General features: G+C 62.7%; 3 protein-coding genes across 10 annotated transcripts in view; 1 reads left to right on the top strand and 2 right to left on the bottom strand.

Moving 5' to 3' along the window:
* Positions 1-34: 34 nt before the first annotated feature.
* Positions 35-4,330, bottom strand: FASTK (Fas activated serine/threonine kinase). 4 transcript variants are annotated; one of them, XM_004765961.3, is made up of 10 exons: positions 4,130-4,330; positions 2,931-3,350; positions 2,259-2,438; positions 1,989-2,128; positions 1,292-1,505; positions 1,030-1,189; positions 733-824; positions 518-653; positions 331-445; positions 35-250 (listed from the first exon to the last, which is right to left on the bottom strand). In XM_004765961.3, the coding sequence occupies exons 1-10, from the start codon at positions 4,209-4,211 to the stop codon at positions 143-145; spliced, it is 1,647 nt and encodes a 548-aa protein (XP_004766018.2). In that variant the 5' UTR covers positions 4,212-4,330; the 3' UTR covers positions 35-142. The 4 variants fall into 4 exon arrangements, with proteins under 4 accessions (XP_004766018.2, XP_044942313.1, XP_044942314.1 ...); XM_045086378.1 differs by having other exon boundaries at positions 3,544-4,329; XM_045086379.1 differs by having other exon boundaries at positions 3,878-4,329.
* A 266-nt stretch (positions 4,331-4,596) lies between these two features.
* On the bottom strand, positions 4,597-7,104 carry TMUB1 (transmembrane and ubiquitin like domain containing 1). 3 transcript variants are annotated; one of them, XM_045086380.1, is made up of 4 exons: positions 6,985-7,075; positions 6,461-6,547; positions 5,699-6,117; positions 4,597-5,410 (listed from the first exon to the last, which is right to left on the bottom strand). In XM_045086380.1, exons 3-4 carry the CDS (start codon positions 6,085-6,087, stop codon positions 5,059-5,061), a joined length of 741 nt encoding a protein of 246 aa, XP_044942315.1. In that variant the 5' UTR covers positions 6,088-6,117; positions 6,461-6,547; positions 6,985-7,075; the 3' UTR covers positions 4,597-5,058. The 3 variants fall into 3 exon arrangements, with proteins under 3 accessions (XP_044942315.1, XP_004766012.2, XP_004766013.2); XM_004765955.3 differs by lacking the exon at positions 6,461-6,547 and having other exon boundaries at positions 6,985-7,104; XM_004765956.3 differs by having other exon boundaries at positions 5,699-6,547.
* Positions 7,105-9,888: 2,784 nt separating this feature from the next.
* The window catches only part of AGAP3 (ArfGAP with GTPase domain, ankyrin repeat and PH domain 3), a 52,217-nt gene continuing 50,222 nt past the window's right edge, over positions 9,889-11,883 (top strand). The window contains exon 1 of one of the 3 annotated variants that reach the window (XM_045086374.1): positions 9,889-10,663. In XM_045086374.1, the coding sequence (XP_044942309.1) occupies positions 10,330-10,663 (334 nt within the window). In that variant the 5' untranslated portion in view covers positions 9,889-10,329. The remainder of the gene's footprint in view (positions 10,664-11,883) is intronic. The other 2 variants (XM_045086376.1, XM_045086377.1) reach the window with 2 other exon arrangements.

The raw sequence follows: 11,883 nt of genomic DNA, 5'->3' as shown, positions 1-11,883 counted from the left end.
AGCCCACTCCCTGTCCCAGACACAAGATGCGCGATGAGGAAGGAAAGGGACTTTAATGAGAAACCAAAATATAGAGAGCCAAAGTGCAAACTGTCCACCCCCCTATTGGGGGGCGTCATCCTGAGCCCCATGTGCACGCCCCTCACCCCCCTTCAGGCCCCCAGCGGAGGCCCAAGGCCTGGAGCTTGTGCCTCAGGTAGCTCTTGAGCTGGGGCAGGCCTCTCTGTGACTCCAGTTCCTCGAAGGGTAGCTGCAGGGGAGGGGAGCAGCGGGTTACCCACATGGTCTGTGGGCTGGGCAGAGGGGAGGCAGGACGGTGGGGAGTCTCACCGGCAGGAGCTGGTAGCCCAGCAGGCCCAGGTGCCGCTCCCGTAGGGCCCGGGAGCCCAGCAGCACTTGGCCATCGCGGCAGAAATGCCAACGTTCCCGCAGCATGAGCACCACCCTGGAGGGGGCGGACGGAGGCTCAGGCGGGTGTCCACAGAGGCAGGGAGGCTCCCCCGCCCTCCTCCCTTACCTCTGGGCGGGGCCGTGGGTAGTGGCCTGGGAGGCGGCCTGGCCCTGGGCACAGGACCTGGGAGGGTAGGGTAGGAAGGGGTCCTGGGTCCTCACGGGAAGCACAGCACCAGAGCTGCTGACACACAGCAGGAAGTCTGGAGGGGGGAGAGAGAGGGCCACTGGCTTCCAGCCAAGGCTCTGTATCCTGGCCAGCCACCCCCCGCGGGAATTCACCTGTGCAGTAGCCTGGAGGCACGGTCAGGTCCTGTCGGTACTTCTCTTCCCCTAGCAGCTGGCGCAGGCCCTCTGCCACTATATCCTTGTGACTGAGTCAGGACAGGGAGCAAACACCAACAGGGAAAGGCTCAGGAGGCTGGACCCTGGGCAAACGCTTCTGATGTCCCAAGCACCGCCCCCTTCTTTTCTTCCCAACTTCTAAGAGCGCATCAGCATGGGTCGGCGTCCCCCTGGCTCTCCTACTCTGTGCTTCCTGCGGGCTGGTCCCCTCCCCTCCCCTGCTGCCCCATCCACCTGTACTTGCAGCGGGCACGGTCAGTGATGAGTGGCTGGGGGAAGATGGGCACTTGCTGCCTTCGGGGAAGGCGGGGACCCCGGTATCCCGGAAGCTCCAGCTCCACGGCCGTGTCTAGCAGGGAGAGGTAGCGCCGCACAATCAGGGCGTGAGGGGTGCCTGTGGGAAAGCAGGACTGAGGCTCGCGGGTAGCTGACTCCCACCCCCAGTTACTCTGCCCACTGGCCGCCAGGGTCCCAGCCAGCCCTCCCGTCCGCGCACCGCAGATGTGGTTGATGAAACTTGGGGAAAAGACAAAGTGCAGGGCCCTGAGGGGCAGACACCGCAGCTGGCACAGTGACATCAAGATGTTGACAGTAGCCAGGGGAGCCACCCCTGCTTCCCGAGCCAGGATCCTCTCAAGGCAGGGCATAAACTGCTGTTCCAGGGGCAAGTAGTTCAGCCGCCCAAAGGGCAGGACCAACTTCTGTACCACCTGTGGAGGAAGAGCAGCCCTTCACCCAGCACGAAACAGTTCTCCAAGATCCTTCACAAGCTGAACCTCAGGGAGGCTTGGCCTGCGAGCTTCTAAGGTCTCTGTAAAGGCAGAACAATCCCTCTACCCCGACGTACACACCAGAAGTTCGACAGCATAACCAGTGTCTTGAGCCCCATGGGATTAATCAAACCAATGGAGACATCGCTGTGGGGTCTGGCCCCGAAGCCTTAGGAGTGGGCTCAACGAAGCTAAGACAGCGCCGAGTGCGGAGAACTGCAGAGAACCAGGCATACACGCTGGGTGGGTGGACAAGCCAGGTGGGGGTGAGCAAAGACGACACCCCGGGGTGGGGGGGAGGGAACAGAGCACAGAGCCTGGCTGGTTGTCCACTGGCAGGCAGCCAGTCAAGCTGAACAGGGGGCCGGCCCGACACTGAGGAGGGCTAGGAGAGGAGCATGGCAGGGCGGGAGGCAATCCCACCTTGCTGCTGAGCTGGGCTTCCTGGACCACCAGGAAGTGGGCAATGGCTTCCAGAAGCTGGGGCTCCCGCAACCGGTGCCGGGCCAGGTGCTGGGCCAGGAGCACCATCACGTTGGGAGTCAGTTCCTCCGGCCTGGCCTCTGTGAAGAACACCCGTCACGCTGGACCCGCAGGCCAGTGCTCGACTAGATCCACTCAGCCCAGACACCACCACCTACCGCCTCCTGTCTTCAGCCCCTCCCGCCACCTGCCCTCAGTCCCCTCCAGCACCTGCCAGGCTGCGGATGAGATGCTGCCGGGGACGCCTCAGGAGATGAGGGCAGCTCAGAGCAGCTTCCAATCTTTGCCCACCGCACAGGTCGGGTTGCAGAGTGGGAGGTGGCTTCGGAGGGAGGCGGAACCTTCTCTCCTGCTCCAGGGCACACATCAGGGGCCCATCTGACGGGAAGCCTGAGAGGGAGAGGGTCAGAGGAGGCAGCCCTGGTAACGGGGTGCTGCTCTGTTCCAGTCATGGGGTTCAGTTGCTGGATTCCCAACCTTTCGGGTCTCCGTGTTCTGGATGGAAGGGTTGCTAGAGTGTGAGCAGAAGCACTGGAGAAACGTGAAATAACACGTGACTGTGAGGTCTCAGAACAGTCTGTGGGGAAAGACCTCACACCAACACGGCAGTAAGCTCTCATCGCACGCCAACGGTGACAAACAGTGGTGGCTTTCTAGAGCACTGTGTTGGAAGGAATCAGGGCTGGCACCCCTAGCTAAGCTGGAACGAATGCTGCTGGACTCCTGCTGTCTGCTGTGGATACGGGGGAGCAGCACCGAGCCTGCCCGGCCATGCGCCATTCCTGGCAAAGCCCAAGAGGTGAATTCTGTCAGTGATCTTGGGTCTTCTATGGTCTTTCTCTATTCTTCCGTTAACACCCACCCCCCAGACGCCCTCCTCACCAAGTAAGACTGCAAGGTGCAGACACACGTGGACGGTGTGAGGATCAAAGGAGGGGCAGTTTCGGATGATGAGTTGACTCAAGTCCTGCAGTGTGGCCTGCTCCACGGGAGGGGGTCGTGGCTGGGACCCCAAGAGCTGACCCAGACGACGAAGTGCCACAGGGTAGTGATGGGCGCGCACCTTGGTGGGGTTCTGGCCCAGCCAACGCAGCAGCTCCCCAGGGCTCCTCGCCTGTTCCAGAAGCCGCTGTAGCCCCTGCACAGGGCCTGCATGGAGGCCTCCTCCAGGAGGCCGGTCCCCCCACTTGCTGGGCCCCAGACAGCAGGGCTGTACTGGCGGGAGCAGCAGCAGGCCAGACAGCCGAGCAGCAGAGGCCTGGGCAGAGAGCAGGACTCGAAGCATGGAGTTGGGCGGAGACCCTGAGGGGCAGCCCAGAAAAGGGGGTGAGGTTTTCTCCAAGGAGGAGAAAAACCGGCTCTCTACTGACCTCACTGCCCATTCCGGGGGCCCTGGGGTCAGGGCAACCCACTCATGTTCACCCTTCCCTGTGGCTGCTCTGGTCTTCTTCCCCGCCCGCCCCTCTCTGCCTCCTTCCATCCTTTGAGACAGCACCTTCGGTGGAGTCAGCACAGGGCTATTTACAAAGCAAGTCCACATGCACTACGGATCTCCGCTGACGCTCCATACACGCCTCCGAGGTGGCAGGCAGAGCTGGCACTACCTCGATTTCACAGGTGGAGAAACCAAGGCCCAGAGAGGAAAACGGGTTAAGCCCGAGGTCACGGGTCGGGTTAGTGGTCGTGCCCAGCCTGGAGCCCAGCTTGCCCTGTCGATACGCCCTCCCGACCACCTCCCCCTCCCGCAGGAGGCGGCAGCGGCCAGGAGGGTGGAACGCGGGCTCGGCAGCCGGGCGGTCCTGGGTTCCATGCTGGGCGCTCCCACTTACCAGCTGCATGACCTTGGACAAGTGGCTTCGTCTCTCTGCCCAAGCCTCCTCGCCCGTGAAACGAGAACGCAGCGCCCACCTCGCAGGGCGCCCGTGGAGCCCGAGCGCGCAGCTTTGCAATGGCGCGGAGTCGGAGGTGTCAGGGGCCCCCACACCCACCCCGGCCCGGCAACGCCAGGAGACCGTGGTCACGGTCGCCAACACCAACTCCCGCGGCCCTCCCGCAGCCCGCCCCGTAGGCGCCACCCCTACATGGCTCCCCAGGCCCCGCGCAGGTCGCTCCCTCAGTCGGTCTCGGGGCCCGGGAGCCGGGCTCCCCCCGCGGCCTCCTCATCGGCAGGCCACCGAGTCCGCCATCTTCCCAGCAACCCCCGGACCGCGGTCCGGACGCCAATCGCGGCTCAGCCCCCGACCAGCACAGACGTGGCTCCCGTCAGGCCCCGCGCGCCCCTGCGTCGCACGCCCCGCCCTCCACTTCCGGGAAGCTGCGCGCGCCGAGCCGGGGCGGGGAGGGGCGGCGCCGGAGGCTGAGGGGCGGAGCCAAAAGGCCAGGTCGCTAAGGCAGGAGCGAAGGGAGAGCGGAAGCCGGCGGCGGGTGGTATGATGTTGGGATCCCCGGGGAGGGCCCGGTCTGCGTCCTTCACGCCTTTCCTCCCAGAGGGCAAGAGGTCCCTGCTCAACACCCCCACGGGGCCACACACCCGGACACACACCAGGAGTGAAAACTTCACAGTCATTTAATCTGCACATGTTCCACACAATCCCTCTGCCCCTCCCAGCTCCCCTTCCCCAGCGCCCCGCAGTCCTTAGGTCCTCAAATCAGCCCAAGGAGCTATTAGGGACTAGAGGTGGCTGGGTCCTGGCAGGATTCTAAGAAGGGCCCAGGGGTGTAGCCCGGCTCTGCCCGGGGCCAAGGCAGTGACAGCAGCTGCCTGACCCAGAGGAGCTGACTGTCAGTGGGGGCCGAGGGCCAGCAGCCCCAGCAGGTGGCCCAGAGGCATGGAGGTCACAAGGGGGGACCTCAGCCGACTCCCGGAGCGCTCTGCTGCGCAGGGCTGGGCTCCAGGGTAGCGGGAAGAGGCAGGCCGGAGAGGTGGGCCTGGGTAGACAACAGCGCCCACTGTGTCGCGGGGAGCAAGGTCCAGAGGGGCCAGCAGCGCTTCCGAGAGCCCGTGGAGGCACTACGGGCGGTACATGGCAAAGGCCAGGAGACTGAGGAGCAGGGTGAAGCCCGCCAGACCCAGAGTGGCGGTCAGGGGAAAGAAGGGCCGGTACTGGATCTGGCAGTACCAGAGGAGCAACAGAAGCAGCAGCAGCAGGGGCAGCAGCAGGCTGCCGATTTCCAGCCCGGAGGGGCCTGGCTCTGACCCCGGTGGGCAAGGGGGGTGTGGGGGACCGACGCGCGTGGACACGTGGCAGTGGAGAACGCAGTTGGGTGGGAGGTGAAGGCTGCCCAGGGTCTGGGTGTCGTCTCCTAGCAGCTGCCCTTGGTAGATGAGTCGCACCTGCTGTTCCCGGCCGGGAAACTGGGTCCTGAGGAGAGAGGGACCTGGGTAAGAGAGCAGGCCTCAGGCAATCCTGGTTCCTTGCCCAGACCAACACTCCCACCCCTCACCTTTGCCTCCACCCAGCACTCAGGTGGTGGCCTCTATGGGGGTCCCCTCCTGCTATAAGGGGAATGATAGGGGGAATGACGTGGGGACCTCAGTTCCTTCGTCTGCAGGAGGGGGAAGTCTCAGATCTCTCTGATGGCCCTTCTGGGTCTGTAATGCCTCCCACCCCAATCTTTAGAATTTCTTTCCTGTCCTCATCCCGGCTTACCTTTTCAGGGAGCCAATGGTATCGTGGGGCCAGGCCCTGGCCACCTGCTCTGAATCGTTGAGGAATTTCAGCCGTAGCACGAGGGGCTCCTGGGGGGAGTCCGGTGAAGTCGATGTCGCTGAGAGCCCAACGCCAGGCTCTGGCTGTGCAGCCTGACCTCTGTGTCTCAAGCTGGGGGTCTCGGATCCGGGGGCCTCCCCTCTGATGCTGCCGGTGACCGCCATGGCTTCACTGGGCTGTGCTGCTGCTGGAGTCCCTGACGGCTGGGGCAGTGGGTCGGCACCCTCCGCAGTGTGTGTTGAGACCCAGGCGAGAGCCAGCACCAGAAGGCAGGCAAGCACCGCGAAAAGGACGGTCACCTCATCACCCACCCCTTCAATCAAGGCCATGGCACCTGCCTTGCCTGCCACCTTACTGAGCTGGAGAGGTACAAAGAACCCATGAGGGGCTGGCTCGCTGGCCAACTTCACTCCAACAGGCTCCTGCCCCCACCCCACCAAACTCTCCCAGTCCTTATTCCTCTGTCCCATTACCCACACTCCACCTTAAGGCTCATACTGATCTGAAACCCGGCTGTCCCAAATTTCCCTCCAGTGCCCCTTCCCATAACCAAATCCCAAGTCCTACCTTTTTGTAACCCGAGTTCTAGGTCCTAACCATCTCCCCAATTCATTCAAACCCTGTCCCGCTGTAAGGGCCTTGATCTTCTATGCAACTTCTCCCCTAAATTCAACCCTCAGCAAACTTCACCCCAAAGCTTACCTAATCTTCCATCTACTATCCCAAAGTTCACCTTCTCCTTCGTCTATTTCACCCCAAAGCTTATCTACTTCTCCATCATTAAAGTTTCTGCAAGGGGGGAAGAAAATGGGGTTCTATGTCCCCCACCTCCACCCCCGTTATCATTTAACCAAACCGCACCCGCGGCAGGGGACTGCTTCCCAAGGCTTCCCCACACCATACGTCAATCTCCGCCCTTCGGCAATTCGGAGCTTCCGAAAGCTGCCATCCCCCCACCGGACTTGACCCCTCGGGTCTACTCAAGCCCCACCCCGCGGCGGCCGGACTCGGCGCCTCCTCTCCCAAACCCAGTCCGCAAGCGGCCCCGAGATCCCGCCCGGGAATCCGAGACTTGGCCCTCCCCACCCCCAACTCTTCCATCATCCCTCCCATCTTCCCGCCCCCCGGAGCCACGGGAGGGCACCGGCGAACCCGGGGCGGGGCCAGCGGGAGCCAGCTGGGGCCCGGGGCGGTGGGGTGGGCGCGGTCACCGCGCGGGGACTCACCGCCCGGCTCCGCCAGCTCCATAGCGGACCCTCGGGCACTTCCGGGCGGGAGGCGCCGAGGTCGCGGACACCTGAAGGCACCCCCTCCTTCCCTGCCGCCGCCTCGCGAAGCATTGTGGGACTTGTAGTCCCGCTTGGTGCGCATTTCCCGCCCTCTGCCTTGCTGACCCACGTGCCGGGATCCGCAGGCTAGTCGTGGTGACCGCAAGTCGCTGAGTGGCCGCGGGGGCGGGCTTAAGGGTTATGCCATTCTCCTGAGGTCCGGGCAACAGGAAGACCCGCCACCTCCCCCGCTGGCATCCAGGGCATCTGTCACTCTAAAAACCGACGTCAGCGAGAACACGTCAGAGCACCCGTGTTTCCAGATGCAGGCTCTGGGGCGCTCAGGTGGCCCCTACCGTGGTCTGTTGTTATGTCAGAGTGGGCGCCAGAAGGCACTGTGGGCCCCTTAAATTGACTCTTTGGCTCAGAGCCCGGTACCCATGGGCTGTCCCATCAGGTTGGCTGAGGACATTCATCGCCGGGGCTGGCCACAGTAGCTTGGGCTGCCCTGTCTCCTTGGTCCCTTCCTCCACACCGCCCCTGTAAGACTATGCGAGAAGACAGACCTTGGAATCTGGCACAAATGCTGATCTCTTATCCCGTGTTTATTAACTGTGTGACCTTGGGGGCACATGAAATCTCTTTGATCCGTAATTGCTTTGTTCCTAAAACATAGTTCATAAGGAAATTGTAAGGAAGAAATTAAGCGTTTTATTAAACAAGTATGGAAACGGTGTAAGGGAGCCATTACACACTAGGTATTTGTTTGCCTAGTATTACACGAGTACCTAGTTACCCAGTATAACACCAATACTCTGGGCTTGGAAACTACATTCTTAGTGTGTTACTGTGTAGAGGACTTGGATCCTCAGCCTGGCTTGGGCCCGCTAATATCGATGGCTCTTTTCCTACCTTCCTCTGGGCCACAGAGATCTCATGTGCTGGGTTTTATATGCCAGTCCTGGGGAAAAGCCACGTACCCTAGTGTTTCCACAGTTCATGCTTACTCGTCCAAGCAGGTACCCCAAGTGGGAACAGGTACTGCCTTGGGAAAATCAGTTTAGATGTATAACATGCAGATCTAACTTCTCTCTAGTTCTTTCCCTCCTATTCATTCGTTTATTCTAGAAACATTTATTAAATCTATACTATATGTCAGGCACTGTGCAAGATGCTGGGAATACAATGGTGAATCACACAGGTGAACTTGTCCCTGCCCTCACATGGCTCATTTTTGATGATGATAGGGGAGAGATACGTAGACGATCCCACCAGGCCTAACACAGATCTGTGCTGGCTGTTGGTGCAACACATAGGAGAAGCTCTTTTCCCTCAGCATTTCTCCTGGGAGCTACCTGGTGCAAATTCTTGCTGCCAGTTCTAGTTAAGCATCTAAAAGAGATGTTTGTTGTGGCTTTCAGAATTATACAGCATCAGAGCTAGGTGTTCTGCTCAATCACTGTATTTTGCACATGAAGCACAGAGAAGGAACAAGACATCAGTAAGGTCCAACATGTAGATAAGCCTGAATCTCTTAGGAGCTAGGGAAGCCCCAGGTGTTGAAAAGCTCACATCTGGTTCTTTTTCTTTTTCTTTTCTTTTCTTAAATAAGATTCCACCCATTTATTTGACAGAAAGAGACACCACGAGAGAAGGGAACACAAGCAGGGGGAGTGGGAGAGAGAGACGCAGACTTCCCCCTGAGCAGGGAGCCTGTTGCAGGGCTCTATTCCAGGACCCCAGGATCATGACCTGAGCCAAAGGCAGATGCCCAACGACTGAACCACCCAGGCGCCCCTGGCTCTTTCAATGGTACAAGACACTTGGGTGACCACATTGGTACCGGGGCAGAGTTGTATGAGTAGCCAGATGGGGCAACTCTTTGCTAGGAAAAGATTCAGCTTGGGTTGGGAAATGAAAGTGTGTATAAAAAGCCTGACATATGTCAATTGTGTCAGAGGACATCTGGGCACAGCCCTGGGAGGCTGACTGGCTGGGGCCAGGGCCCAGCACACACCCTGTCTTAGAGGCATTTTTGCAAAGGTTGAGGATGACCACTGACTAGCAGGACCGCAGACAGCTTTGGCAATTGCGATGCAGAGAAATCGAAACATGGAAGGGAGCTCCCTGGCCCCTCCAGGAGTGAACAAAAACACAAGATGGTCAAGGGGTTGAGGACAAATAAGAGAGCCATGCAGGCTCTGTTGAATCTTTTGAATGGGGCGAGTGGGGGAAGAAGGGATCCTTTTGGATTCCTCTCTCTTCTCTGCCCATGTACCAGCTGGTCTGGGGCGCGGCAGACGGTAAACCATCCAAGTCCCAGAGGGGAATCTTCTAGGAGAAGCCTGAAGATGAGCGAGGGGCTGTTGTTTAAAGCGCCATTTCCAAAGGCCTTGCTGATGAAGCTCTCAAGAAGTGGAAATAGAAGCTGGGGACCCAGATTTCCAGGCTCTGTGCTGCAGCCCGCAGTGGAGAGACCCGGAGACCATCAGAGAGAGAACCCCGGGGACAAGGCGTTCTCCAGGGATGATCGCGGGCGGGAACAGGGGAGCCTGTGCAGTCCTAAAGGCCAGACCCCTTAAGTGAGGCGCAGCTGTGCCTGGGCTGGCGGCCCTTCTCTGCCGTCCGCCGCGTTCATCAGTTACCTTCAGGCGCAAGGCACTGCTCGGGCACTGCCCCAAGATCGGACACCCCACCCAGACCAGAGCAGGGAGGCGAAAGAGACAGCCGGGGCCGGGAGGAGGCCAGAGCAGCTGTCCACTTGGAGCCGGTGGCCCTCAAGGCGGGTGTGGGTGGGGGCTGGAGAGCAGGCGGAAGGACCAAGGCTGGGTGGGAGGGGCCCGGGCGCCGGGGCTGGAGCGCGCGGCTTGTGGGGTGGAGGCTGCAGAGCCAGCGAGCGAGCGAGGGGCGGGGGCGCTGGGGCCGGCGCGCAGGAGGGGCGGGGGCGGCGGGGAGGGGGCCTCGGGCTGCGTGTGCCGGAGCTGGCGGGGGCGGCGGTGCGTGCGCATGACGCGGGGGGAGGGCCCGGGCCGCGCGCTCCCGGTCCCGTTGTTGTTGCCGCTGGAGGCTTCTCCGAGGCAGCGGGATCGCGGCGCCGAGAAGCGCCCTGCAGCGGCGGCCACAGCGTGCGCGGCGGCGCCTCCCGGCCTCGGCCCCCGGCCTCCAGCCTCATGCGCTAGCCCCGCGCCGCCGGCTCCGTAGTCCCGGCCCCGCCAGCCCCGCGCGCCCGCCCGCCACCGCCGCCGCCGCAGCGCCGCCCCGGGCCCCGGCCGGGCCCGCCTCGGGCCCCGCGGCTCCAGAGCCATGAACTTCCAGGCGGGCGGGGGGCAGAGCCCGCAGCAGCAGCCGAGCCTGGCGGCGCCGGGGGGCGGCGGCGGCGGCGGCGGCGGCGGCGCGGGGGGCGGCGGGCAGTTCGGCGGCGCGGGGCCGGGGGCCGGGGGCGGCGGCGGCCCCTCGCAGCAGCTGGCCGGCGGGCCCCCCCAGCAGTTCGCGCTCTCCAACTCGGCAGCCATCCGGGCCGAGATCCAACGCTTCGAATCCGTGCATCCCAATATCTACGCCATCTACGACCTGATCGAGCGCATCGAGGACTTGGCGCTGCAGAACCAGATCCGGGAGCACGTCATCTCCATCGAGGGTGAGCGGAGCCGGGGTCTGCGGGAGATGGGGCGCGGTGGCCCGGCTCGGCCACGCTCTCCCCGTCGGGGGTCCTCGCGCCTGAGATCCCGGCCACGCGGTGTGCTGATAGCCGGCGCTGCAGAGCGGTCGTCCAGGCTTCGCTGTATGTCGTCCGGGGACACCGGGGCTCGGGGCTGGTCCCGTGCCAGGCGACACGTTTTCTGCTCATAGTGCTCCAGGGCGCGAGGGTGGTGTCGCTCCCGGGACAGGTGCGCTCAGAGCCGCAGAGGTCCGGGGGGTTGGGGCCAGAGCTGCCAGGCCTGGCGAGGGAAGGTGGGCGCAGCGGAGGGCCTCGGCGGGCCGGGAGGTGGGGCCGCTGTCCCGGCCCTGCCCCGCGGCGGGGCGGGGGATCGAGCCTCCCGTTAGTGGATGGCAGCCTTCCCGGGCCCAGCGCCTGCGGGCCCCGGAGGGTGGCGCTCGCCGCGGCGCCCTTTCCCGAAGCACACCCCCTACGCTGCCGCTGCCAGGCGGGCGCGGGCCGGGCCTGGCGTGGGGCTCCGGCGGCGCGACCGCGTGGGAGGCGCTGGCCGGTACATCCGCGCCTTCGCCGGGTCGCACGCGCACCCGGGAACCGCTCGGGAGGCGGGCGCGGGACTGCGGGGAGCTGACCGACCTCCATGGACACGGTTCGGGCGTCAAATGCCTGAAGCCCGGGCCACTGCCCTGCCCAGCGCTCCTTTCTTTAGGCTCTTGGGCCCAGGACTTTGGCTGCCAAGGTGGGCAGAGGAAGTGGGTGCACGCTGCTGGCACATATCCCGCCCCCCTGATGTGGTGGGGACCCGCAGCACCCAGGGATAGCCTGGTGGCACTGTGACCTTTGAGAGCCCAAGGGGCAGACGGGCCTCACCCTGGGTCACCTGCTTCCTGTCTAGCTCCATTTGGAGGAGGACTTCCCACTGGCAGGTGGTGGGTTCCCCTATAGTGGAAATGCAGGGGAAACTGCAGGGGTTTTTGGGTGATGACATGGAGTTGTGGGCAGGGGCCTGTCCACTTCTTGGGCCTCACAGTTAGGGCCACGTTCTCATCTTCTGTGAGGCTCTGGGGGCTCCCTCTCCTGAACACTTCCGTTCTGCTTTTGGAGGCCCCGCTAGCCCGGGAAGGAGCATTCAGTATTTTGGGAGTAGAGGACCCCATTTAGAGCTCTCCGAACGTTCCAGTCTGACTTCCTCTGCCCTCTCC

Source organism: Mustela putorius, unplaced genomic scaffold (assembly GCF_011764305.1).
Source record: "Mustela putorius furo isolate JIRA1106 unplaced genomic scaffold, ASM1176430v1.1 tig00000929_pilon_pilon_pilon, whole genome shotgun sequence".
Lineage (NCBI taxonomy): Eukaryota > Metazoa > Chordata > Mammalia > Carnivora > Mustelidae > Mustela > Mustela putorius.
Note: the sequence above shows the minus strand (reverse complement) of the source record. Positions and strands in the feature narration are given on the sequence as shown.